This window comes from Camellia sinensis, chromosome 15 (genome assembly GCF_055761805.1).
Source record: "Camellia sinensis isolate YWXY chromosome 15, ASM5576180v1, whole genome shotgun sequence".
Classification (NCBI taxonomy): domain Eukaryota; kingdom Viridiplantae; phylum Streptophyta; class Magnoliopsida; order Ericales; family Theaceae; genus Camellia; species Camellia sinensis.
In genome coordinates this window covers 398507-426020 of record NC_138975.1, presented here as the reverse complement: position 1 = coordinate 426020, position 27514 = coordinate 398507, and the positions used below count along the sequence as shown (strand labels likewise).

At 45.8% G+C, this 27514-nt stretch overlaps 1 protein-coding gene across 5 annotated transcripts in view; it reads right to left on the bottom strand.

Annotated features, from left to right (window-relative positions):
• LOC114296317 (uncharacterized) overlaps window positions 1-27277 on the bottom strand; it is a 56638-nt gene extending 29361 nt beyond the window's left edge. For 2 of the 5 annotated variants that reach the window (XM_082909672.1, XM_082909675.1), the window contains exons 1-6: window positions 26978-27277; window positions 24200-24306; window positions 24050-24100; window positions 22780-22831; window positions 21525-21583; window positions 19140-19185 (exon numbers count right to left, since the gene is read on the bottom strand). In XM_082909672.1, the coding sequence (XP_082765798.1) occupies window positions 19140-19185; window positions 21525-21583; window positions 22780-22831; window positions 24050-24100; window positions 24200-24268 (277 nt within the window). In that variant the 5' untranslated portion in view covers window positions 24269-24306; window positions 26978-27277. Of the gene's footprint in view, window positions 1-17799; window positions 17935-19139; window positions 19186-21524; window positions 21584-22779; window positions 22832-24049; window positions 24101-24199; window positions 24327-26977 lie in introns of those variants that run through there. The other 3 variants (XM_082909673.1, XM_082909671.1, XM_082909674.1) reach the window with 3 other exon arrangements.
• Window positions 27278-27514: the final 237 nt, after the last annotated feature.

Below are 27514 nucleotides of genomic sequence, written 5' to 3'. Positions count from 1 at the left end.
TGGCCTTAGGCGGAATCCAGCACACGTGTTGGCACGAGGACTACGCCGTGGGCACAAGATTGGCCCTCGGTGGCTTGTGGGCTTCGCATGACCAAGCGGCCATCCAATATGCATCTATTGAGGCATGCTTGACCCAGCGACACGTCGAGACGCTGTTAAAGACCCAATCGGCAACGTTGGCTTGTCGGCTAAGTTGAGGACCTTTGCTAGCACATTGTTGTGTGGCTAGGTGCCTTGATGACATGAACCTAAGTTGGGCGAGCACCTTGCTTGAAGTAAGCTTGGCGCTATGAAGCGACTTATGCCGTGCTTGGTGCACTGGAGGCGTCAGGCCTACTTGTGGCATCCGGGTGAAGACGGAGCTTCCTTGTGGAGTTGTTTTGCTTGACAAAGCATTGGGACCTAATGTTCAAACGGGTGAGATCATCAACACTCGATTTGTCAACGAGCAATGGCGGGCTTAAACTTGGTGGAGTTTGAGCGCCACACAGGCAAAAATTGATCCGCTGCGCCTCTAAAGGAGTCGGCCTGTGACAGTTGGTATCAGAGCTAGATCACTCATTTGGAGTGAGTTCGATCTAGAGCGGACATGCAACTACTTTGTGATATCATTCTTCCGTGGACCCCGATGCAGCTGTTTGAAGGAGTATGCATGAAACTCATCCTGGGGGACGTGCTTGACATCCTAGACTCTAAACAAGACCGCCGTTGGTTTTCTGGTCAGGTTTGAACTGTGGGAGCTGATTGGTGATGTCTTGGGGTATCCGTGTTTATTGTGCTATTCTTCATCGATGCCTTGAACGCAGCAACCGTTCTCGAGGGTGCGAATTGAGCAGCATTGTGGCATCTAGTGTTTCCTTGCTAACTTGGTGTTTCCCTCTCGCTTTGTGGACTTGGTGAGCATTTCTACACTGTGGGCACACTGTGGCGCGAGAAAGCTACATTTGTGGACGGGTTGCTTCCTAACCAGCAGGGTTGGCATGATTGTGTTACTTTGTTGGCTACATGGGGATTTCTACTACAGTTTGGACATGTGGAATGCTTGTATCAGATTGTGGGCATGTGATCTTCAGCTATTGAGCCTTAGAGACGGATTTTCGTTGGCAGCCGTGCACGTGCTATGGCATTATCACTGGTTTGCTTCAGGGGGCCTATGTTTCGACCGTTCGGGGTGGCATTTGCAACTTGTGCTTGTCAGTGGTTTTGCATCTTCAGACGCATGGTTGTTGACTCTTAGAGGGTTCGTTCGGAAAAATATTCAAGACAAAATTTGAGTTCTTGACTCCCGTGTGCAGAGGCACCGAGTGTACATGCTTGCTAGAGAGCAGGGTGATGGATGAAATCATCGTTGTTGGAGGACAACCATGTAGCGGGATTCCAAAGTCAAGACATGAGTTTGGTGCCAGGATCAGCGCACCGTTTTGAGCAGCTTTGCTGAAATGGCTAGTTTCGTGGGTGGCAGGAGCGGAGAGCCTTTGAAAGGCGAAATCATTGAGCTTGAGGAGATAGCTGACTCGGGTGAAGGCAGTGGCCGAGGAACTGGGCAGCACGAGTTAATTCTAGCCAGAAGTGATAAGTTGGGAGCAAGAGGGCTACCCATTGCCAGAGGGCATGAGTTTGAGTTCAGCCAGAGGGCTTCATTTTGCTAGAGGGCAACAGCCAGAGGGCTTCAGAGTTTGAGTTTGCTAGAGAGCAACAGCCAGAGGGCTTCGAAGTTTGAGTTTGCCAGAGGGCAACAGCCAAGAGGGCTTCAGAGACTAAGTTTGCCAGAGGGCATCAGCCAGAAGGCTTCAGAGAGATGAGCTTGCTAATGAGCAGCAGCCAGAGGGCTTTTGTTTCGCCAGAGGGCACAGTATAGAGATACTTCAGTGTATTGAAGATATCAGCCAGAGGGCTTTGAGCTTGCCAGAGGGCATTGTTGAATCATTTTGAGGAGCAATTGATGATTGCATTGAGTCGACGAGGGCGTCGACAACTCGAGTGGAGGAGGAAGTCGCGATGCGACAACCCACTGTGAGTTTGCTCAGAAGAGCTTGAGTTTGCTCAGAGGAGCATTGCTCGGAGGAGCATTGGCAGAGAGGCCATTTTGAGTTTGCTCGGAGGAGCATTGGCAGAGAGGCCATTCGAGAAGAGGGCTCAAGAGGAGCATTGCTCGGAGGAGCATTGGCAGAGAGGCCATTTTGAGTTAGCTCAGAGGAGCTTGAGTTTAGAGGAACATCGTCTAGTGGAGTCAGCTTAGAGGAGCATGAGTTAGCTCAGAGGAGCTTGAGTTTGCAGAGGAGTTTGCTCAGAGGAGCATTGGCAGAGGCCATTGAAGAAGAGGGCTTGGCATTTCAAGAGTATTGGCAAAGGGCAGAGTTTAGAGACGCTCAGAGGAGCTTTGGCAGAGGCCATTTGAGAGAAGTCACCAGCAGAGGGTGCAACCAGCAGAGGGTGCAACAAGTGGAGTGCAGTTCAGCTGGGTTTGAATAGAGAACAATGAGGGGAGCTTGGCTAAGAGAGTTAGACGTTGAAGGTAGGCCATCCACACAGAGGTTTTGGACTGATCAGAGGAGCCGGTAGACACACTGCAGCATCAGCTTTGTGCTACATCAACGAGGACGTTGATGGTTGAAGTGGAGGAGAGTGTCACGGGTTGCCTTGCAAGGCTAACTCCGTGACGTTTCGCTCGCGGTGGTGTGGCCATTTGAGTGCTCAAGAGTGGCCGTTGTAAGTGCCCCAACGTGGCCTAACATTGGCCCCAAGTAGCCCAAGGCATGTATGCCACCAATAGCCAACAAAAGACAAAGCCACAGCCCATATAAGTCATTATGACTCCTCAGACATGTATGATGTTTCCTCCTTCCAGATGAAGAAGGGCTTAACAAGCTACTATAAGGGGGTATGGTGTGCTGCCTACCAACCTCCCCGTCCAAACTGGACTTGAAGTGAGCAACCTTGGGGCAACTCAAGGGCGGGCTGTAGGCATCCAGAGGGGTGTCTAGAGTCTCCATGTGGGTTTGGGAGCCCCGTGGACGGTGCGAAGATGTAGGCACTGCGCGTCTCTCCCGGGTGAGAGGTCCTCTACGTTGTTTCCACTATGCCACGCAATATGGTATCTTTGGGACTCGTCTTGGACCGAATGGGCTATCGAGGCACCACTTGAGGCCTCGTGTGCCAACTCTAGTGCTTGGTTTGGGTTCGACCTTGCACGAGGGGATCCCATGGCTTAAGCTAAGCGGTTGGAAGGCGACACCGCATATGTGGGCTATCGAGTGAAGGCATCAAGCTATGCAACGACTACGTCCATTGAGGGACTACATTATGCTACGAGCAAGCTACGGATTGAGACGTCGCCTTACTCATGCTACACATTGGTGCAACGCTAAGGTGCGCAATGGCCTTAGGCGGAATCCAGCACACGTGTTGGCACGAGGACTACGTCGTGGGCACAAGATTGGCCCTCGGTGGCTTGTGGGCTTCGCATGACCAAGCGGCCATCCAATATGCATCTATTGAGGCATGCTTGACCCAGCGACACGTCGAGACGCTGTTAAAGACCCAATCGGCAACGTTGGCTTGTCGGCTAAGTTGAGGACCTTTGCTAGCACATTGTTGTGTGGCTAGGTGCCTTGATGACATGAACCTAAGTTGGGCGAGCACCTTGCTTGAAGTAAGCTTGGCGCTATGAAGCGACTTATGCCGTGCTTGGTGCACTGGAGGCGTCAGGCCTACTTGTGGCATCCGGGTGAAGACGGAGCTTCCTTGTGGAGTTGTTTTGCTTGACAAAGCATTGGGACCTAATGTTCAAACGGGTGAGATCATCAACACTCGATTTGTCAACGAGCAATGGCGGGCTTAAACTTGGTGGAGTTTGAGCGCCACACAGGCAAAAATTGATCCGATGCGCCTCTAAAGGAGTCGGCCTGTGACACCTTGCCATGGCACGCTGCTCGTTTTGGCTGGGCAGCCTTGGCCTTGGCATGGTATGCTGCTGGCCTTGGCCTTGGCATGGCATGCTGCTGGCTTTGGCTGGGCTGCCTTGGCCTCGGCATGGCATGCTGCTAGCTTAGGCTGGGCTGCCTTGGCCATGGCATGGCATGCTGCTGGCCTTGGCCTTGGCCTTGGCATGGCATGCTGCTGGCTTTGCCTAGGAAGTTGTTGGTGCAAGTCCAAGACATGCCATGAAGCAAGCTAGCCACCAAGTAGCAACTTTAAGCCAACTTTTAGAGGGTCAAATGTAATCTTTTTGCCTTGTAAATTTTTATGTAAATACCTTAGTATTAAAGGTGTTTTGAGTCCAAGAATTGTAATTTTTCTATTTTTGTAGAATTATTAAAAATCCATTATGACTCCTCAAACATAGTGGATGTTTCCTCACGCCAGATAGAAAAGCGCTTAACAAGCTATTATAAGGAGGGGGTACCCAAGTGTTGAACCAAACCACTTGTGCCTTTAATGTACCCCAACCTTGTATATGGTAAGTCAACTTTTGTAGCACTTTTGTGCATTGTTCAACTTTTGTAATGCCTTCTTTTGTGTAATGAAAAGTTCATTTCACTTTTATATTGTGCAAAGCCTTTCAGTTGTTGCTACTTCAATTTTAGCTTGTTGATTGTTATTTTGTGGCTTGTCTCCAAACTTGTGGCTCATCAACTGGACTAATATTGTATTTGCTTGTCTTTGCAAACCTTTCGAGCATTCTTGGCGGGCTAGTGAAGAGAGTTAACTAGCGCCACACACACTTGCTTATCTTCAACAAGGCTTCCGCATTGCCAGTGTGTGACACTAGGCAAGGGATGTGCCCCTCCCCCCCCCCCCCTTATAGTAGCTTGTTAAGCCCTTTTCAGTATGGCAGGAGGAAACATCAACCATACTCAATGAGTCATAATGGGATTTTTTTAAAAAGTAATGATTTTTTGCCAAAACTTTCAACATGAAAGTTGTAGGAAATAATTTAAGACACCATAAAAAAAATTGAAAAAAAATATTTGGCCACCGGAAATATTTTATTTTAATTTATTTCGATTTTAATACTTAAAAAATATTAAAAATTAATAAAAATAGTCAAAAAATTATGAAAAAATTCCAATAATTAAAGGATAAAGCATTAGTAATTATTGAAATTATTAAATTGTTTTTTTAATTTTTTTTATTTTATTTTATTTTGATTTTTTTGGCCCAAATAAAGGCTTAAAAAATTCGAAAAACTCAAGAAAAATTGCCAAAAAATAGGGCGTGACATTTAAAAGTAATTGTAGTGCATTTTTAATTGTGTGGCATGGTTTAGGTATGAATACAAAAAAATCATGTTCAAAAAGAGCGGTCAAGGCAGTGGCATGCCATGGCCTTGGCCTTGGCCTTTGCCCGTGGCCTTCACCTTGGCTATGGCCTTCCACGAGGACTTGGCCTTGCTCACGGCCTTACACGCTGCCTTGGCCTTGGCCTTGGCCTTGGCATGGCATGCTCATCGAAGCCGTGGCATGCCATGCAGCTAGCCAAGGCCGTGGCGTGGCATGCTCGCCCAGCCCGTGGCATGCCATGCTCGCCCAAGTCATTGGCATGGCATGCCGGCCAAGGCATTTGCATTGCATGGCATGGCATGCCGGCCAAGGCATTTGCATGGCATCCTTGCGAAGGCCACGGCATGGCATGGCATGCTTGCGAAGGCCACGACAGTGCATACTGCTGGCCAAGCCCGTGGCACCGACGTGCTGCAGGCCAAAGCCTTGGCATGGCATGCCGGCCGGGGCATTGGCATGGCATGCTGGCCGAGGCCGTGGCAAGGCAAGCCAGCCTATGCCGTGGCATGGCATGGCATGCTCGCCCAGCCCGTGGCATGCCATGCTGCTGGCCAAGGCTTTGGCATGGCATGCTGGCGCAAGGCATTGGCCTTGGCATGGCATGCGTGGCAAGGTCGTGGTATGCTGGGCAACGCCTTGGGATGGCATGCCGGCCTCGGCGATGGCAGGGCATGCCGGTCTCACCCTGCTGGGCAACGCTGTGGCGTGGCATACCAGCCAAGGCGGTGCCACGGCATGCTGGCCAAGGACGTGCCAGGGCCAAGGCCGTGGCATGGCATGCAGGGCAACGCCGTGGCTTGGCATGCCATCCTTAGCATGCTGGGCATCACCGCGGCAAGGCATGCTGGCCAACACTGTGGCACGGCGTGCCGGACAAGGTAGTGCCATGTCATGGCAGGCTGACCAACACGGTGCCATGGAGTGGCAGGCCGGGCAACGCCGTGGCATGGCATGCCCGCCTTGGCATGTTGGGCAACGCCGTGGCTTGCCATGCCAGCCACGGCCGTGGAATGCTGGGCAACGCAGTGGCATGGCATGCTGGCCATGGCGGTGGTATGACATGCTAGCCAAGGCGGTGGCATGACATGCTGGCCAAGGCAGTGGCATGGCATGTTGGCCAAGGCTAAGGCATGGCACACTGGGCAACGATGTGGCATGGCATGCTACCCAAGGCGGCCGCAAGGCATGCGGGCCGAGGCCGTGGCATGGTGTGACCGCCTTGGCATGTCGGCCACGGCCGTGGCATGGCATTCCAGCCTTGGCATGCTGGGCAACGCTGTGGCACGGCATGGCATGCTAGCCAAGGCTAAGGCATGGCAGGCTGGCCAAGGCAGTGGCATGGCATGCTAGCCGTGGCGGTGGCATGGCATGCTGGCTATGGCAGTGGCATGGCATGCTGGCCAAGGCTAGGGCACGGCACGCTGGGTAAAGTTGTGGCATGGCATGCTGGGCAACGCCGTGGCTTGCCATGCCGGCCACGGCCAGGGCTTGGCATGTTGGCCAACGCTGTGGCATGGCATGCTGGCCAAGGCTAAGGCATGGCACGCTGGGCAACGCTATGGCATGGCATGCTGGGCAACGCTATGGCATGGCACGCTAGGCAACACTGTGGCATGGAATGCTGGGCAACACTGTTGCATGGCATTCTGGGCAACATCGTGGCCAGGCATGCGGACCGAAGGCGTGGCAAGGCATGCGGGCCGAGGCCATGGCATGGCATTCCGGCCTTGGCATGCTAGGCAACGCGGTGGCATGGCATGCGGGCCGTGGCATGGCATGCGGGCCGAGGCCGTGGCATGGCATGTTGGCCAAGGCTAAGGCATGGCACGCTGTGGCATGGCACGCTGGGCAACACTATGCCATGGCATGCTGGGCAACACCGTGGCAAGGCATGCGGGCTGAGGCCGTGGCATGGTATACTGGTCGAGGCCGTGGCTTGGCATTCCGGCCTTGGCATACTGGGCAACACTGTGGCATGGCATGTTGGCCAAGGCTAAAGCATGGCACGCTGTAGCATGGCATGCTGGGCAACCCCGTGGCAAGGCATGCGGGCCAAGGCCATGACAAGGCATTCCGGCCTTGGCATGCTGGGCAACGTTGTGGCATGCTGTTAGCACCTTCTACTTGAAGGCTGCATGGTTGGCATTGGCAGCACCTTGTGCCCATGACCAACCAAGACCAAGGCATGAGGGAGGCATGCCAAAGACAGCAAGGTGAAGTGTTGTCCAAGTGCTGAGGCAGCAGCACAACCCTTGGCCAAAGTATGTGCAGCCGTTGCACAGATGCAAGGCATTAACATGACCCGAATGTGGGCTGCAGCATGCTTGGGGGTTCAAAACAATCAGTGGGCAGAACTTGGTCTGGAGGCCAAGACAACCAAATTCGTGGCTGACTTGATGAGGCAAACAACATGGCAGTTCCTAGCAGTTATGCATGTCAGTTTGCAGCAGTTACCCATGATGGGCAAAGACAAGGCAAGTCTGGACATCTGGAATGAAGGCTGAAACATAGCAGCAGTTAAGAGCAGTTATGCTCCAGAAATGTTCCTAAGTCCCTAGGCAGTTGGGGGTGTCAACTGCCATGCCACTTGGCATGCTTTCCTTGTAATGCTGGTTGGAAGTTAAAACTGATTGTAAGCCTATTTAGGCATCAGCCATGGAACTCGAAAATTAACTAAGTGTTTTGTAAGAGTTCCATAGGCATCCTTTGTATTGTTGGTGCAATCAATAAAGGTTGGGATTTTTCCTGTAATTACTTGCTGCCTATTCTTACTTGTTATAACACTCTGTGTGTGTGTGTGTATACATACTTGGCTGAGACTAAGTGTCCAACTTAGTGCCATTACAGGCTGGAATTTTTGAAACGAAAATTGACCCTGTAACAATTGGTATCAGAGCACGGTTTTGCTCTAATGGTTTCTGGCATGGATGCCTTAAAAGACAGGGTAACTCGGTTGGAAAATCTTGTTGGTGACCCTGCTGATGAGAATATCTCGCTGTCGGATCGATTGGATGCTGTGGCCACAAGGCTTCTTGCCCTTGAGACCTCGACAGCAGATCGGTTCAAAGACGTGCTGTCTGATGTCCTGGCCATTTCGGATTCTTGGAAAGACAAAATTCAAGAAATTGTGGATGAACAGTCCCTTCTGAAGAAGGCCATCTGTGGGCATACGAATTCTGAAAAGGCTCCTTCGAAAATCAAAGTTCCAGACCCTAAAGCATTTGCTGGAAATCGGAGTGCAAAGGAACTTGAGAATTTTCTGTGGGACATGGAGCAGTACTTCAAGGCTGCTCATGTGCCAGAAGGAGAGAAGGTAACAATCACAAGCATGTACCTTACCGGTGATGCAAAACTCTGGTGGCGTACTCGTGTCGGGGATGATGCTCGGACAGAGATCTCAACTTGGGATACTCTTAAGAAGGAAATGAAGGAACAATTCCTTCCGTGCAACACATCTTGGGTTGCAAGGGACGCCTTGAAACGGTTGAAGCATGCTGGATCGGTGAGGGACTATGTGAAAGAATTCAGTTCGTTGATGCTGGACATCAAGAACATGTCGGAGGAAGACAAACTCTTCAATTTCATGTCTGGGTTGCAGAATTGGGCCCAGTTAGAACTTCGAAGACTCGGTGTCAAAGATTTGCCCTCTGCCATGGCTGCTGCAGACGGGTTGCTTGACTACAAGTTAAGCAAGGAACCCACTACTGAAACCAGCAAATCCAAGAAGAAAGGAAAAGAGAAGACGGGAGAGAAGAAGTCTGGTTTCAGGAAGGGGAAAGAGGGTTCCAAGTACAAACATAAAGGGGATTCTTCTCAGACCAACGGTGGGAAATCTAACAAAGGGTGTTTCATCTGTGATGGACCCCATAGAGCGAAAGACTGTCCCAAGCGTGAGAAATTGAATGCTATGGTCGCAGAAGATGGTAAAGGGGAGTCGGATTCTGAGGGGCCGACTAGGGTAAACCCCTTACAATTGCTCAATGCAATTCATGTGGACAAAGCCCCTACCACTGGTCTAATGTATGTCAAGGTGACATTGGCGGGTACCGACATTGCTGCGATGGTAGACACCGGTGCCACGCATAACTTTATGTCAGAAAAAGTTGTGCAGACCCTCGGATTACAAGTGACCCAAAGCGCCAGTCGAATCAAGGCCGTGAACTCAGCGGCTCAATCGGTGCAAGGAATGGCTTCCAAAGTATCAATCACAGTTGGAGATTGGACTGGACGGGTTAACTTGATGGTGGTTCCTTTGGATGATTTCGATGTCATCCTAGGAAATGACTTCTTTGTGACTGCAAAAGTGGCTTTAATGCCATATTTGGGTGGGATACTGATTTCGGATGAAGACAAGCCTTGCTTTGTCGCTGGTTGCAGTAAATCAGACAAAGGCAAGGGCACAAAGAGGAAGACGGGGACCCTCTCAGCCATTCAAGTGCACAACGGTTTGAAAAAGGGTGCAGAGACTTATCTTGCTGCCTTGGTAGAAATCAAACCTGATCTGTTAGTAGAAGTGCCGGATGAAGTGGTAGAAGTATTGAGGGAATTTGAGGATGTGATGCCTCCGGAGTTGCCAAAGTCCCTTCCTCCTCGGCGTGCCACTGATCATAAGATTGAGTTGATTCCGGGTGCTAAGCCTCCAGCAAAGGCACCCTACAGAATGTCCCCAATGGAACTTACGGAGTTGCGAACGCAATTGACGGACTTGTTGGATGCTGGACTGGTTCAGCCATCCAAAGCCCCTTACGGTGCCCCGGTGCTTTTTCAAAAGAAGCAAGATGGAAGTTTGCGCATGTGTGTGGACTATCGGGCTCTCAACAAAGTGACTATAAAGAACAAGTATCCAGTCCCTTTGGTGGCAGACCTGTTCGATCGACTGTGCAAAGCCACTTACTTCACAAAATTGGATTTACGTGCTGGTTATTGGCAAGTTCGAGTGGCTGAAGGAGACGAGTCAAAGACCACCTGTGTTACAAGGTATGGGTCTTTTGAGTTCCTAGTAATGCCGTTTGGGTTAACTAATGCCCCGGCTACATTCTGTAATCTTATGAATGACGTATTTAATGATTATGTCGATCAGTTCGTTGTCGTTTATTTGGATGACATTGTAATATATAGTGAGTCCCTAGAGGATCACTTGTCCCATCTTCAGAAGGTGTTCTCTCGGTTACGAGAACACCAGTTGTATGTCAAGAAGGAAAAATGCGAGTTTGCCCAACGGGAGATTAAGTTCTTAGGGCATGTAATTTGTAAAGGCCACGTAAAGATGGACAACAGAAAGGTGCATGCAATCACGGATTGGCAAGCACCAAGCAAAGTGACTGAGTTGCGTTCCTTTTTGGGTTTAGCCAACTATTATAGAAAATTCATTGAGGGATACTCAAAGAAGGCAGCACCTCTAACAGATTTGCTCAAGAAGGACAGACCCTGGAAGTGGGATGAAAGTTGTCAAACGGCCTTTGACAAATTGAAAGTGGCTGTTGCAAGTGAACCGGTTTTGCGGTTACCTGATTTTGAACTTCCATTCGAATTACACACTGATGCCTCTGATAAGGCTATTGGCGGTGTGCTGGTGCAAGAGGGACACCCGGTTGCGTTCGAAAGTCGGAAGCTGAATGATGCGGAGAAGAAGTATTCTGCCCATGAAAAGGAAATGACAGCAGTTGTGCATTGTCTGCAGATTTGGAGAGTGTACCTGCTGGGAACCAAATTCATGGTATTGACGGACAATGTGGCAAATACCTTCTTCAAAACACAAAAGAAGTTGTCTCCAAGGCAGGCCAGATGGCAAGAGTTCCTGGAGGAGTATGACTTCGAATGGCGACACAAACCTGGACGCCACAACCAGGTTGCTGATGCTTTAAGTCGGAAGGAAATTGTGGACTACGTTGCTGCGATATCGAACATTGAAACTCAACTGTTGGAAAGAATTCGGGCAAGTGCTGCAATTGATTCTGAATATCAAAGGCTGGTTCAGCAAGTGAAAGATGGCACTGTGCGTCGCTATTGGTTGGAAAATGATCTACTCCACGGCAAAGGAGATAGACTATATGTCCCTAGTGTTGGTGGACTAAGATTGGAATTGCTCAGAGAAACTCATGATCCGCAATGGGCGGGTCATCCCGGACAACAACGCATGATGGCTTTACTGTCTCGTTCCTACTGCTGGCCAAAAATGGAGGATGATGTAGAGGCCTACGTCAAAACTTGCCTGGTGTGCCAATTGGACAAGACAGAAAGAAAGAAGGCCGCTGGATTGCTGCAGCCGTTGCCTATTCCAACGAAGCCATGGGTGTCTGTTTCCATGGACTTTATATCCGGGTTGCCAAAGGTGAACGGTATGCGTTCTGTTATGGTTGTTGTTGATCGTTTCTCTAAATATGCTGTATTTATCCCTGCTCCTCATGCTTGTCCCGCGGATGTTGCGGCAGACCTCTTTTATAAGTATGTGGTAAAATACTTTGGTTTGCCCGAGGATATTGTTAGCGACAGGGATACCCGTTTTACGGGACGGTTTTGGACTGTGCTATTTAACTTGATGGGATCCGAATTAAAGTTTTCTACAGCAAATCATCCTCAGACGGATGGACAGACCGAGAGAATGAATGCATTGCTGGAAGAATACCTCCGACATTATGTGACTGCAAGTCAGAGGAATTGGGTTGACCTGTTGGATAGTGCACAGTTTTGTTATAATCTGCATCGGTCATCTGCTACAGGAATGAGTCCCTTTGAATTAGCCACGGGGCAGCAGCCCCTCACTCCGCATGAAGTGGCAAGGACTGGCTCAGGAGGTAGATGTCCCGCAGCATACCGGTTTGCAAGAGCTAAACAAGACATGCTAGATGAAGCACAAGACAGTTTGGCTAAGGCAAGCAAGCGGATGAAAAAGTATGCTGACAAAGGGCGAAGACCCTTGGAATTCAAAGTGGGAGACAAGGTGTTGCTGAAGCTTACTCCACAGATTTGGAAAAAGATAAGTAGCAAGACAGCGCACCGCGGCTTAGTTCCAAAATATGATGGACCCTTTGAGATTCTAAAACGTGTGGGAAATGTTGCTTACAGGCTGAAACTGCCTGACCGGTTGAAGATACACCCAACAATCCATGTTAGCTACCTGAAACCTTATAATGAGGATCAGGCAAACCTAACACGGACGCAAGCTCGACGCGCCCCTCCGGTGATCAGAAAACAGTTTGACAAAGAGGTGGAACAGATTTTGGATCACAAAACAGAGGGACAAAGTAAGAAAAATCGAAGAACTCATTACTTGGTTAAGTGGAAGGGTTCTCCCGAAGCAGATGCAAGTTGGGAAAAAGATGTGACTCTATGGCAGTTTGAGAAGCAAATTACGGACTACTTAGAGGCTTTACCGACGAGGACGTCGGCTTCTTCTGGTGGGGGTGGTTTGTTAGCACCTTCTACTTGAAGGCTGCATGGTTGGCATTGGCAGCACCTTGTGCCCATGACCAACCAAGACCAAGGCATGAGGGAGGCATGCCAAAGACAGCAAGGTGAAGTGTTGTCCAAGTGCTGAGGCAGCAGCACAACCCTTGGCCAAAGTATGTGCAGCCGTTGCACAGATGCAAGGCATTAACATGACCCGAATGTGGGCTGCAGCATGCTTGGGGGTTCAAAACAATCAGTGGGCAGAACTTGGTCTGGAGGCCAAGACAACCAAATTCGTGGCTGACTTGATGAGGCAAACAACATGGCAGTTCCTAGCAGTTATGCATGTCAGTTTGCAGCAGTTACCCATGATGGGCAAAGACAAGGCAAGTCTGGACATCTGGAATGAAGGCTGAAACATAGCAGCAGTTAAGAGCAGTTATGCTCCAGAAATGTTCCTAAGTCCCTAGGCAGTTGGGGGTGTCAACTGCCATGCCACTTGGCATGCTTTCCTTGTAATGCTGGTTGGAAGTTAAAACTGATTGTAAGCCTATTTAGGCATCAGCCATGGAACTCGAAAATTAACTAAGTGTTTTGTAAGAGTTCCATAGGCATCCTTTGTATTGTTGGTGCAATCAATAAAGGTTGGGATTTTTCCTGTAATTACTTGCTGCCTATTCTTACTTGTTATAACACTCTGTGTGTGTGTGTGTATACATACTTGGCTGAGACTAAGTGTCCAACTTAGTGCCATTACAGGCTGGAATTTTTGAAACGAAAATTGACCCTGTAACACATGCCATGCTAGGCAACGTTGTGGCATGCCATGCTGGGCAACGCCGTGGTAAGGCATGCAGGCCGAGGCCGTGGCATGGCATGCTGGCCAAGGCTGTGGCAAGGCTAGCGGGCTGATGCCGTGGCATGGCATTCCGGCCTGGGCATGCTGGGCAACGCTGTGGCATGGCATGCAGGCCGAGGCCGTGGCTTGGCATATTGGCCAAAGCTAAGGCATGGCACGCTGGGCAACGCTGTGGCATGGCATGCTGGGCAACGCCGTGCCATGGCATAGCATGTTGGCCAAGGCTAAGGCATGACACGCTGGGCAACGCCGTGGCATGGCATGCTGGGCAACGCCGTGGCATGGCATGCAGGCCGAGGCCGTGGCATGGCATTCCGGCCTTGGCATGCTGGGCAAGGCAGTGGCATGCCATGCGGGCCGAGGCCGTGGCATGGCATGTTGGCCAAGGCTAAGGCATGGCACGCTAGGCAACGTTGTGGCTTGGCATGCTAGGCAACGTCGTGGCAAGGCATGTGGGCCGATGCCGTGGCATGGCATGCTGGCCAAGGACATGGTATGGCATGTGGGCCGAGGCCGGGGCATGGCATTCCGGCCTTGGCATGCTGGGCAACGCTGTGGCATGCCATGCAGGCCGAGGCCGTGGCATGGCAAGTTGGCCAAGGCAAAGGCATAGCATGCTGGGCAACGGCGTGGCAAGGCATGCTGGGCAACGCTGTGGCATGCCATGCGGGCCGAGGCCGTGGCGTGGCACGTTGGCCAAGGCTAAGGCATGGCACACTGGGCAACGCTATGGCATGGCATGCTAGGCAACGCCGTGACAAGACATGCGGGCCGAGGCCGTGCCATGGCATGCGGGCCGAGGTCGTGCCATGGCATGCGGCCTAAGGCCGTGGCATGGAATTCCGACCTTGGCATGCTGGGCAGGGCTGTGGTAAGCCATGCTGGCCGTGGCGGTGGCATGACATGCTGGCCAAGGCTAAGGCATGGCACTCCGAGCAATGCCATGGCATGGCATACTGGGCAACGCCGTGGCAAGGCATGCGGGCCGAGGCCGTGGCATGGCATGCGGGCCGAGGCCGTGGCATGGCATGCGGGCCGAGGCCGTGGCATGGCATTCCGGCCTTGGCATGGTGGGCAACGCGATGGCATGGCATGCGGGCCGAGGCCGTGGCATGGCACGCTGGGCAACATTGTGGCATGGCATGCTGGGCAACGTCGTGGCATGGCATGCGGGCCGAGGCCGTGGCATGGAATTCCGACCTTGGCATGCTAGGCAACGCTGTGGCATGGCATGCCGGGCAACGCCGTGGCAGGGCATGCGGGCCGACGTCGTGGCAAGGCATGCAGGCCGAGGGCATGTCATGGCATGTTAGCCGAGGCTGTGGCATGGCATGCGGGCCGCCAAGACAGAGGCATGGCATGCGGGCCGAGGCAGAGGCATTGCATGCGGGCCGAGGCAGAGGCATGGCATGCGGGCCGAGACAGAGGCATGGCATGCGGGCCGAGGCCGTGGCATGGCATACCTGCCATGGCTTGGCATGCCGGCCACGACCGTGGCATTGGCATGCCCGCCTTGGCATGCTGGCCAACGCTTTGGCATGGCATGCTGGCCGACGCTTTGGCATGGCATGCTGGCCGACGCTTTGGCATGGCATGCTGGCCAAGGCTAAGGCATGGCAGGTCGGCCAAGGCACTGGCATGGCATGCTGGCCGTGGCAGTGGCATGACATGCTGGCCAAGGCTAAGGCATGGCACTCCTGGCAACGCCGTGGCATGGCATATTGTGCAACGCTGCGACAAGGCATGCGGGCCGAGGGCGTGGCGTGGCATGGCATGCCGACCGAGGCCGTGGTAGGGCCTGCCCGCCGAGGCCTTTGCATGTTGGGCAACGCCATGGCTTGGCATGCCGGCCACGGCCGTGGCATGGGCGTGCCCGCCATGGCATGCTGGCCAACGCTTTGGCATGGCATACTGGCCGAGGCGGTGGCATGGCATGCTGGCCCAGGCTAAGGCATGGCATGCCGGCCAAAGCAGTGGCATGACATGTTAACCGTAGCGGTGGCATGACATGCTGGCCGAGGCTAAGGCATGGCACTCCAGGCAACGCCATGGCATGGCATACTGGGCAACGCTGTGGCAAGGCATGCAGGCCAAGGTCGTGGCATGACACGCTGGCCCACGCAGTTGCTTGGCACGCTGGACGAGGCAGTGGCATGACAAGCTAGCCAAGGCCTTCCCCTGACATGTTGGGCAACGCTTTGGCAAGGCATGCTGGCCAAGGCAGTGGCATGGCATGCTGGGCAAGGCGGTGGCATGGCATGCAGGCCATTGCCGTGGCATGCTGGGCAACCCGCCATTCGAGATGGGAATTGTACTTTAAGGCGGCCCGCGCGGCTCGTCCGCCACGCGGGCTTCACAAATGACGCGTGCCTTTCGAGGGCCAGACGGCCCCTACTGCGGGTCGGCAAGCGGGCGGCAGGCGCATGCGTCGCTTCTAGCCTGGATTCTGACTTAGAGGCGTTCAGTCATAATCCAGCGCACGGTAGCTTCGCGCCACTGGTTTTTCAACCAAGCGCGATGACCAATTGTGCGAATCAACGATTTTCCTCGTACTATGTTGAATTACTATTGCGACACTGTCATCAGAAGGATAAAACTAACCTGTCTCACGACGGTCTAAACCCAGCTCACGTTCCCTATTGGTGGGTGAACAATCCAACACTTGGTGAATTCTGCTTCACAATGATAGGAAGTGCCGACATCGAAGCATCAAAAAGCAACGCCTAAACCCCAAACCCTAAAATCCCAAACCCTAACCCCTAAACCCCTAATTTTAAACCCTAAACCCTAAACCCTAAACTCTAAACCCTACACCCTAAACCCTAAATCCTAAACACTAAACCCCTAAACCCTAAACCCTAAACCCTAATCACGAATCCCTAGACCCTAGACCTTAAAACCCAAAACCCTAACCCTAACCCTAAACACTAACCCCTAACCGCTAACCCTAGACCAAAAACCCAAAACCCAAAACCCCAAACCCTAAACCCCTAACCCTAGACCCTAGACCAAAAACCCAAAACCCTCAACCCCAAACCCTAAACCCTAAACCCCTGACCCTAAACCCAAAACCTAACCCCTAAACCCCTAACCCAAAACCCAAAACCATAAACCCCAAACCCCAAACCCTAACCCCTAAATCCTAAACCCCTAACCCAAAACCCAAAACCATAAACCCCAAAACCCCAACCCTAAATCCTAAACCCCAAACCCTAAGTCCAAAACCCCAAAACCCCAAAACCCTAAACCCAAAACCCAAAACCGCTAAAGCCAAAACCCTAAAACCCTAAACCCTAAACTCGAAACCCTAAACCCCAAATCGCAAACCCCAAACCGTAAACCCTAAACCCTAAACCTAAACACCCTAAACCCTAAAAACCCTAAATCCTAAAAACCCTCAGTCCTCAAACCCTAAAAACCCTAAACTCTAAACCCTCAAAACCCTAAAACCCTAGACCCCTAAACCCCCAAACCCCAAAACCCAAAATCCAAAACCCAAAACCCTAACCCTAAACCCTAAACCCTAACCCCCAAAACCTAAACCCTAAACCCTAAACCCTATAACCCTACAACCCCAACCCCCAACCCCAAACTAAAACCCGAAGCCCTAAAGCCAAAACCCTAAAACCGAAACTCAAAACCCCAAACCGCAAACCCTAAACCCAAAAACCCTAAATCGTAAACCCTAAACCCTAAAACCCTAAACCCTAACCCTAAACCCAAAAAACCCTAAATCCTAAAAACCCTAAAACCCTTAACCTCAAAACCCTAAAGCCCTAAAACCCTAGACCCCTAAACCCCCAAAACTCTAAACCCAAAACCCAAAACCCTAAACCCTAAACCCCTAATCCTAAACCCTAAACCGTAAACCGAAAACCCAAAAACCCTAAACCCAAAACTCCAAACCCCCAACCGAAACCCCCAACCCCCAACCCCCAAACCCCTAATCCCTAAACCCTAATTTAATTAAAACCTAAACCCCAAACCCCCTAAACCCTAAATAAAACATTCTCGTCTCTATAGGGGCATGGTTTATTTATCCTCTATATGATTCTTACATATAGAGAACCATCCCTAGCTCTGCTACATACATAATACATAAGAACCAATGCCTGTAGCTAGAACATATTAGAGGGCCTAAGGAGAACAGCCATGCATTTTATTGCACAAGCTTCTTGTGAGGCTACCCACAAAGCATAGAGAATGGCTCAGGCCCGTGGTCCACAATGGACATCACCAGAGTGCTCTGCTACTTATTCAACTATAGAGAGACTTATTGAGGAGAGGAATTTCTGGACTTGTGAATCTAATCATCCTGTGAGGTTGGAGATGGCAATGACGGAGACGAGAATGCTGAATGATAAGATGAAGATGCAAGTTAGGCAAGTGCTGGAACAGCACCACCTGCAAAATGCCCATCCCATGCACAAACACATTAGGTTTAAATCAGCTTTACAAAATGAAATTTATTTATCAAAAAAAATAAAGACAGATGCTTCACATAATGAAACAATCATATTCTATATATACACACAAAATCGCATGTCCAAAAAGCATCCCTATCTGCAGCAGAGAGCCATAACTCATTATTTCTCAACATCCATGATGGACCAACATTGGGGATCAGAAAATTGTAGTTCTCAACACAGACATGACTTCACAGTATCTGCAAAAATAAATTCCACCTAGTTTTCCAATAATGCCCCAGAGCAAACTACATGATTTAGGTATGCCCTTCCCTCCCAGACACAGCCTACCGTGACCAAAATGAGAACCGATCTTATACCCCCAAAATGAGAATCAGACAATGATAAGCTCACTCCAAGCCAAGTTAATGCATACCCAAACAGCTCCGCAAAATATAAGGACACATCATATCTCAACTTCTCCCCCTTGTCCTCACAAAAAAAATAAATAAATAAATAAAATATGTTGTTGTTCTCAAATACCAAATGAGACGCCAACATGAGTTCTCAAAAGAAAAAAGCATTTTTGAGACTAAACTTCCCAATGACCTTCCTCATCCAAATAGCCAAAACAAAACTATGGCCACAAGTTTATATAGACTACCCACAAGGTTGATAGGTCTATAATCCTAAATGTCCCACGCACCCACGTTCATGAGCACTACAACAATGAAAGAGGCCTTCAAAATCTTCTCAAACACTCCTAATTCATGAAAATGCCAGAAACTACCATAATATCTCCATGTACCACACTCCAATAGTGATAGGGGGAAACAAAAGCTATAACCACTTCTCTATAAAAACCCAATTTTGGCATGTTCACAACGCATTTGTGGGACAATACATAAATTTACATTCATCTATCTTACTCTTAAGATGTGTTATCCTGGGTTATTAGTTTATAATGTGGCAATTCTAAAATATACAGGACAAGATACTCTACATAATACATAAAATGTACCACAAACTGATAAAAAATTCATATAAAACCTGTGCTAGATTATGAATGTATATTTCATCTATGAGGAATTCATTTCTATGTAGTTTTAGTTTCTCTAACAACATTAATGAAGGTAATAAAACAATTCATAAAACCGAATAGATATACATCTGAAAATAATTTTTTATGGAGAAAACTCTAACCTGTCAACCCTGCACAAGCTGAAGAGAAGACTATCACAGGTGGAGCCTGCACCCAGTGAAAGAAACGGCAACAAAGTCACCAACAAAAAAAGGTACAAAATATGAATCCACAGACCCCGTGTCTGTACCCAATGCCATCTCTCACACATTACAAAAACCCACACTTATGAGAGAGAGGGTTATGGATATAACCATTAAGACTCTAGATGTTTTTATGAAGACGGAAAAAATAAATAAATAAATAAATAAATAAAAAATAAAATAACAAAACTATTAGTTCCATGTATGACTTCATCAAGCATTGCCACACAATGCGAATAACATAAGATTTTTAACCTAATGAATTTTATTGAGCTCAACTTCCTATGTTTCTAAAAGTGTGCAACACAGTTAATCTACCTTGCATCATTTCTTATATTACTTCACTTCACCCAGAGGTGCATACTGGACAAGATATTTAAATATTTGAAGATATGTTATGATAGCATTGCCAAGATAGGCTTACCTAGATCATAGAGTAGAATATGTGGTAATTAGGCAAGTAGATAAATGAAACATACTATTAAGCCAATGTCAGAAATTTTGGGGTAGTGAAGGAGGAGGTGGGGGAAGCATCACCCGAAACAAGCAATCTTGCAATTGGGGTAGACAATGTTGGACTTCGTGGAAGAGGATAGAGATCATGAGAAATCTTAAAACTCTTGAGGAGAAAGATATAATCTAAAATATTTTTGAAAAAAAAGGAAGACCCACACCCAAAACAAAAATGAAGAAATAAAATCAATTATAAAAGAACATTTAATAAGCTCAACACCACAAGTACTGACATGTTGGTGAAGAGACAATATCCCAACACAGTTGTCAAATCAAGAATTGAATCATGAATCAAAATTACATTTTTCCGAATCATGAATCATAATTATTTGGTTATAATTTCTAAAATACATTAAAAAATATTTAAACAATTAGATATTAAAGATATATTATAAATATGAAAATTTTAGACATAAATCAATGAAAAGTTTGTTTTGAATGATGATCACATGATGCAATAGGCAATAACATGCTTGCCTCTAAGTGATGTAGGTTCAAGGATCAATATAATCTATGATCCTATATTTCATTTTTTTTATTATGCATTACAATTAATGACAATCCATAAATGCATGTGCTGTTATGAATCAATGGAGACAAGAATCCATGGTCCGTCAAAAAAGAAAGATAAAGGGCTTGTTTGGTTTGTTTTTGGGAGAGTTGTTTTTGAAAAAAATTTTGGGGAGAGAGTTTAGAAATTTTTTTGGTTTGTTTGGTTGTATATTTTGGGAGAGTTATTTTTTTGGGAGTTTGGGATGATTTGATATTTTGGGAGAATTTGATTAAATGTGTGTGAGAGAAAAAGTGATTGAGAATGAGAGAGGAGAGAGAAAAAGTGATTGATTGATGTGTAAGAGAGAGAAAGTGATTTTGGAAATTTTTTGAGAAAAACTCAAACCAAACAATTTTTTAAAATTTTTTTTCTAAAACTCATCTCCCAAATGCAAACCAAACATACCCAAAAAATTCAAAATTTCAAATCACAATAGTGAGATAAATTTAATAGAATATAGTTGGTTTCTTTTTTATATAGGGTATATATAGACTTCAGTTTTGGTGCAAAACACAAATGCTAGAATTGAAACTCGTGTTAAAAAGAGACCTTTCAAAAAAATGAGAAGAAAAAAAAAAGAACTCTTCAATTCATCGAAGAGGCAAACGCCAATAATAAAATTTTACAACTCAAGTAATCCAAATACTCATCTAAAATGGTCCAAACTACTCAAATCACCACTTTTTATAACCTCTTGCTTGATGCCTCCCAAATATTTCTTGTGCAAGTAGAAACACGTGGATAAAGTTGAACCAATTGATTGGTATTGGTGTATCAAACTAAATCGTGTAATACGTATCATGAATCATACAATTACGATGCAATTTATGCTTATTGTCAATTCACCCTTAGATACAAATCGGTTTTTTAGTGTATCAAACCGAATCGTGTGACACGTGTCTTTAGGTCTCTGTTACAACAATATCTGACAAGCATAAATAACAACATGGGTTATGAATACGACACGATATGGACAACCGTAAGTGTGTCAAACACATGTCGATGCTTGCCCTTTAGGTGCTAGCATCCAAACTGAATTGGACACTAATATGGAATGCTAAGAGCTTCCGTGCTACCTAGAGCAAGATTGTGGATGCGGCATCTTTACAAATTCTAACCACACAATAAATTCTTCTATACAAATTGAATGACATGTTTAAGCTATACAAGGAACTAAAATTGCAAGTAAAAATCAAAGCTCAAGCAAATGGGGAATCGAAACGGAAGTTGACACTTACACCGATGAGGAAATGCAACCAGATAGGTCCTTTAACCCACCTCTGAACGATTGGCATCACTGTAGAGGTAATTCGATAAAATAAATAACAAAATACATGGAGGGAAAGAAGCCAATTGTAAAATAAGTGTATGTACTCTTTGTCAAAAGTTTATCACTAACAATAACAATTTCAGTGATTGAGAAAATCAACATATGGTATTGCTCAGGAAAGTAATTTCAGAGTGCTATATTATGCAAAGAGGAAAAAAAGAGAAGAAAAAGAAGATTAGCAGGAACAATGGAACAGGAATTATATCATTAGAATACCATTTGTTTACTGAAGTATCAAAGCCACAAGTAGATTATGGTTAATGCAAAACTTTCTATTATTGTGTCATGCCACATTAAAATACCATCAGTTTACAACATTGAACTCTACACTTTTTCTTGTACTAAGTGTTGTAATAAAAAAATTGTTTTAGTGCCTACTTCATTCTAATTTAAACCTAGAAGCATAAGATATGATACAAAAAATATATATATAAATGCAACTATAAAACTTTAGCAAATGCATCTTTGTTCCTGGAAAAATCGAGACGAAGTTCAAGGTTTGAACCTTAAGAAAAGTAATGAATACAAGAATGAAGAAGTCAAATCTAACAAAAAAGTACATTGTCTTCTTTGATAGCAAACTAGGTGTTAGTTCCACAATTTGTATAGCTAATTCAACTGCCAACAAGCATTAACTATATCACCAGTGGGTGCTTATGGCTCCGATGTGTATTTGTGTGCTTTGCCTATTCTATTTGACTATAAGGGTACTTGCACGTTTTAGGCTAGGCATGTGCGTATCTCCCCGAAGATGTGTACCCACTGGGGAGGTGTAATGAAAGTAATTGTAATATCTCTTTTTGTGGTAATAACATCACACGCACGCACGCTTGCACGCACACACACAAAAGTCAACGTGCATTGACATACTAATCTTTTAAGATCTTAAATTTCATGCTTTTACTAAGTTAAACCATTTTGAAACCATTGGTTTACAACAAAATAACTGGGACCATAAGTCATACAATGACAACAATACCTACATCAAATAACATATAGAGTACCAATATAAGGAACCCAATGAAATATGCTGTAACTCATGCACAACTAATAACATATTACTATGAACTAAAAGCTGAAGGAATGACATAACTATTTCAAGGTCATAGAACAGACTGAAGAGTTGAGGAACACGAGTAGAAAATAAGGATAAAATGACATACCATGGTTGAATCCATAGAATGCACTTGTTGTACAACCAACGGCAGAACCAATCTACATGAAAAGGAATAGTAAAGACATAACAAAAGAAAGAAGAAAGTAAACATGAAGGCAAAATAAAGGGATAAAATAGTTAGGATCGTAACACACCACCACACTCCACAACTGACATACATGACAGCCCACTCTATTGACACTTAATTAACAGTAGCCATTTTCCTTTCCCTTTTATAGACTTACTCACTTTTCAATATTCAACACAATAGTACTATACCTACACACAATAATAAGATGTTTTAATCTGGCCCATAGGTTACTCCCTCCGCAGCACAGACCATAAAGCAATGGCCATTCAATCCCGTACTCACATAGGTTGTGTCTAATCTCATACTCCACATGGTGACTAGTTCTAATACCGAATGATACAAACCCTTAGGTAAAACTCACCCTTGAAAACCAACTTGCAATAAGAGGATGTCTGAGAGCATATACTCACATGGCCAACCTCATTGTTAACTGACTTAGAATAACTTTAGGATTGTAACATAAGACGAACAAAAGTAAAATTTTGAAGAATAGTTAGTGAAATATTATCAAATCACATCTCAATAACCCAACAAACTAATTAAATATGCAAAGTTCAAGAAAATTGCACTAAATTAAGCAAATATACAATTTTCTCCACACACACACACAAACAAAAATTAGCCCATATGTGTGTGTGTGCGCGCCTTTATCATCTATACTATATTATCTAAATTATTATTATTAAATTGCAAAGTGAATACCCAATTTGGTGTGAACACTTTATTGGAGTTGTGTAACACTTTTTTTGTTTCCAACAAAAAAAAACATGGCACATATTGAGAGACATACACTTTCCTAAATGGGTAAATATATAAAATCCTCAATTCACTCCAAAACTCCACCTTCAACAGATAACTCCCTTAGAATTTCCAATGTTCCTCAACCATGTTGCAAAAATCTCACGATTAACACAAACTCTATATTCATACATATTGAAACAATTTCTACGACGAAGAATTCTCCAGAGGTGGAATAGAAAAAAGGATAAATTGAAGATTTTGGTCCAAATTCCCATTCACTTGGAAATTTAAGTGAATCTAAAGACAGGTTCACTATTTGTTACTTTTACTTTGGTTTGATTTAGAATTCAAAAATTGATTTAAGTAGGTGATGATATGCACATGATGCATCAAGTGCAAGCAATGGCAAGTAATGAAATATAAGATGGGTTAAGAAAATAATTACCATAGAAAAGCTATCCCTAATGAGGGGAGGAAGAGTCCAGTCACTTGCTTCCTGCAGTTAAATAGATGCACCAGATTTCACAAAATAATTATAATTATAATAATAGAAAGAAAGAGGGGCGTAAAAGCTTAGCTCAGCCTCAGTGGTTACCATCTCCTTTGCGAGAGGACCTGCACAGTATGGACATCTCACACTTCTTCTAGGCTTTGAATCCCCCATCACACCACACCCTCTCCACTCTTCTCTCTCTCTCTCCCCTGTATAAATAAAAACATACCTAGCAAAACAATTCAGGTTTGGGTACCTAATTCAGGTTTATAATCTGTCGGTGCAACGGTCAATGCATTTGATGTAAAAAAATATTTGAGTTTTACGTTGCTTTTTTTTTTATCAATCTAATTTTGAAAATAGATTTTGAAAACCAACCAAACACAAAAATAAGAAAGTGGTAGTAGTGTCTGCATTCATTTGTTTTTTTGATTGGAAAAGTGGTATCCATTAGTATATACATAGAGAGAAACAAAGAAATATAGCAGGGTAGCAATATTGCTGCCCCCAACCCATATAAATAAATAAATATAATATTTAATATATAAATATATATCCAAAATAAACGAGTTTGACAAATCAACTGAGAGGTGAAAGCAACAGAGAATACACAAAATAGTAAAAAAGAAAAAAAAATTGATAAAACATGTTACAGACCTCAAATGTGACGTGTCTATAATTGCAAGTAGTGGTGCTCACAGTTTGGGTTGGGTTGGGTGACATCCATTCGCCATCTATCCAAAAGTAGGCGGATTGAAAAAAAAATCAATTTGCATCCATCCGCTAAGTTGGCGAATGCAGATTGAGCGGGCCATGGATTGGTGGATGAAAGCGATCAGTTTGACGGTTTGGACTTTATAAACTTTGAGCATTTTTCCAACTTATAGTTCATTACTGTATGTGTTTTTTTGGGCAAGATTTCTAATATTCAAGTTCATGCCAAATATGACCGTCTTTTGGGGGGATGGATCAGGTTCATGCCAAATATGCCTGTGTGTTTCTTTGGACTAGATCTCTAATATTCATATAACTGCTCTATCATCCTTCTGAGTTCATGCCATGTAAACTATCATTGTAGGTTCTGAGCCAGGGTTAAGAATTGAGAAATTAGATAAGAAATGGAGAATGGAATGACACGTGGGCACATTTGTCATGTAGTTGAAATAGGCTATGAATTGATTTATGTGAGATAAACATTTATCAAATGCTAATGTCTTAATTATTGCTCATATTATGTTTAACATATCTCTACTGGGCGTTGGCTCACCCTATATGGGACATCATTTTCAGGTACAAGTTTAGGGTTTAGGGTTTAGGGTTTTGGGTTTTGGGTTTTGGGTTTGGGGTTTGGATTTTGGGGTTTGGGGGTTTAGGGTTTTGGGGTTTGGGGTTTTGGGGTTTTGGGGTTTGGGGTTTGGCCGTTGTACAGTCACCACCGCCAATCGAGCTGATGTAGAGAGACAAAAGACGAGAAAGGTAGGGTTTGGTTGTTTCTCTCTCCATTGTTGATGGAGAATATAGAAGAGAGAACTAAATCACTAAAAATAATAATCATAAAAGGCATATGGGTGATTCGGGCATGCACGGTTTAGGGGTTGATTATCCGCCACCCGATCCAAGCATTCGCTCACCGACTAGAGCCGGTGGATCTATCAGGTCATCCAAATGTCTAATCACCCCTAATTCCAAGCATTAGGGGTGGGCGCGGATCGATTGTGGCCACGGAATCTCCAAACCGCCATCCGTCCGCCAGATTGGCAAATTGAAGAAAATCAATCCGCATCCGTCTGCCAATCCGGCGGATGCAGATTGAGCGGATTGGCAGATGGATACAAATCGGTTTGGCGGATAGATACAAATCGGTTTGGCAGTTTAAAAATTTATAAATTTTTAACATAATTCAATTATGCACTTTCTAAAAAAAAAAAAAAAACCTGGGCATCATTCAGGTGTGCAAAAATAACCTGGGCAAATGCAACCAATATTCAGTGATTGTCACAAAATGTCTACGAAGTGTTAATGATTCAAATGTCTATGAAGTGTTATTCATTGCATAACCAAATGTCTATGAAGTGTTATGCACTGACAACCTGGGCAACCAATATTCAGTTATATTCACTGAAGGACTAATAACTGGACTCAATACACAAATTTTGTATGGAAGCACTGTATGAAGGACAAAAAATAGTTTCAATAAAAAAGGTTGAAAGAAAATAAACCATGAATCAATACATGAAGGACTAATAACTGGACTCAATACACAGATTCTGTATGAATCTGTCAACTGATGTGAATCTTTTTATTTTCAGTTCCTAAATCATTCATTTCCGAAGCAGTTCCTAAATCATTCATTTCCAAAGCAGTTCCTAAATCAGTTTATAAACCAAATTGCTCAAATCAATTTACAAACACCAAATTGCTCAACATTAGCATATCAGTTCCTAGATTCATTTACAGAACAAAGTGAATTTTTGTTCATTGTTTGTTCATTCCAGAACAATGTACTGAACTATATTCATTCTTTACTATCTGCCTCTTACATTTTACGTTTAAGATATATTCTCAAGACACACATTAAAATGCTAATTAAAAACCCAATTAGCATCCCAAGTATTAGTAGTAGAAACAAGAAAACCCAATTCTACCAAATTTAAACAACCCACCCCAAAACATGAGCCAACTTGAAAAAAATAAAAAACAAAACAAATAAACAAACAAATAAAACCATAAACAGACGAGAGTGTGGAGAGACAAGGGAAGAGAATAAGAGGAAAGAAGAAGAGAAAAACAGAAGACGAGAAGAGAAGAAGAGGAAAGAAGAAGAGCAAAACAGAACAGGAGAAGAGAAGAAGAGGAAAGAAGAAAAAGAGCAGACAATACCTCAGTTCGTTCAGTGTAGATCATTCTCTGTTCAGTGTAGTAGATCGTCGGTCGGCTGTTTAGTGTAGACCAGAGGACGACGACGAAAAAAGTGTAGCCAATAGCCGATAGCTGATCGCCGTTTGGTAGATCGTCGTTCAGTGTAGCCGATAGCCGATCGCCGTTCAATGTAGTCGATCGCCGTTGTTCAGTGTAGTAGATCGTCGGTGGGGTTTTGGGGCCCCAGAGAGAGAGAGCGAGCGAAGAGAGAGTGTGTCTGTCTGAAATGAGACTTGGGGTTAGGGCAAAATGGGCTGAGGCGGAAAAAAGAAAAATAAATCATGGTCGGGTCAGGTTTTGTTGATATAATGACGGGTTACCCACCACCCAACCCGACCTCGAAAAATCCTGAATTCTAGACCTGCATCCGCCCGTCACATGTCACGCATTCATTCGTTAGGTGTTGGGTCGGGTCAGGCGAATTTGGCGAATCGGTGGATTTGCGTCACGACCCAAACCCAGCCCTATGGGTTTAGCACCGTAACCGACCAGTAATCC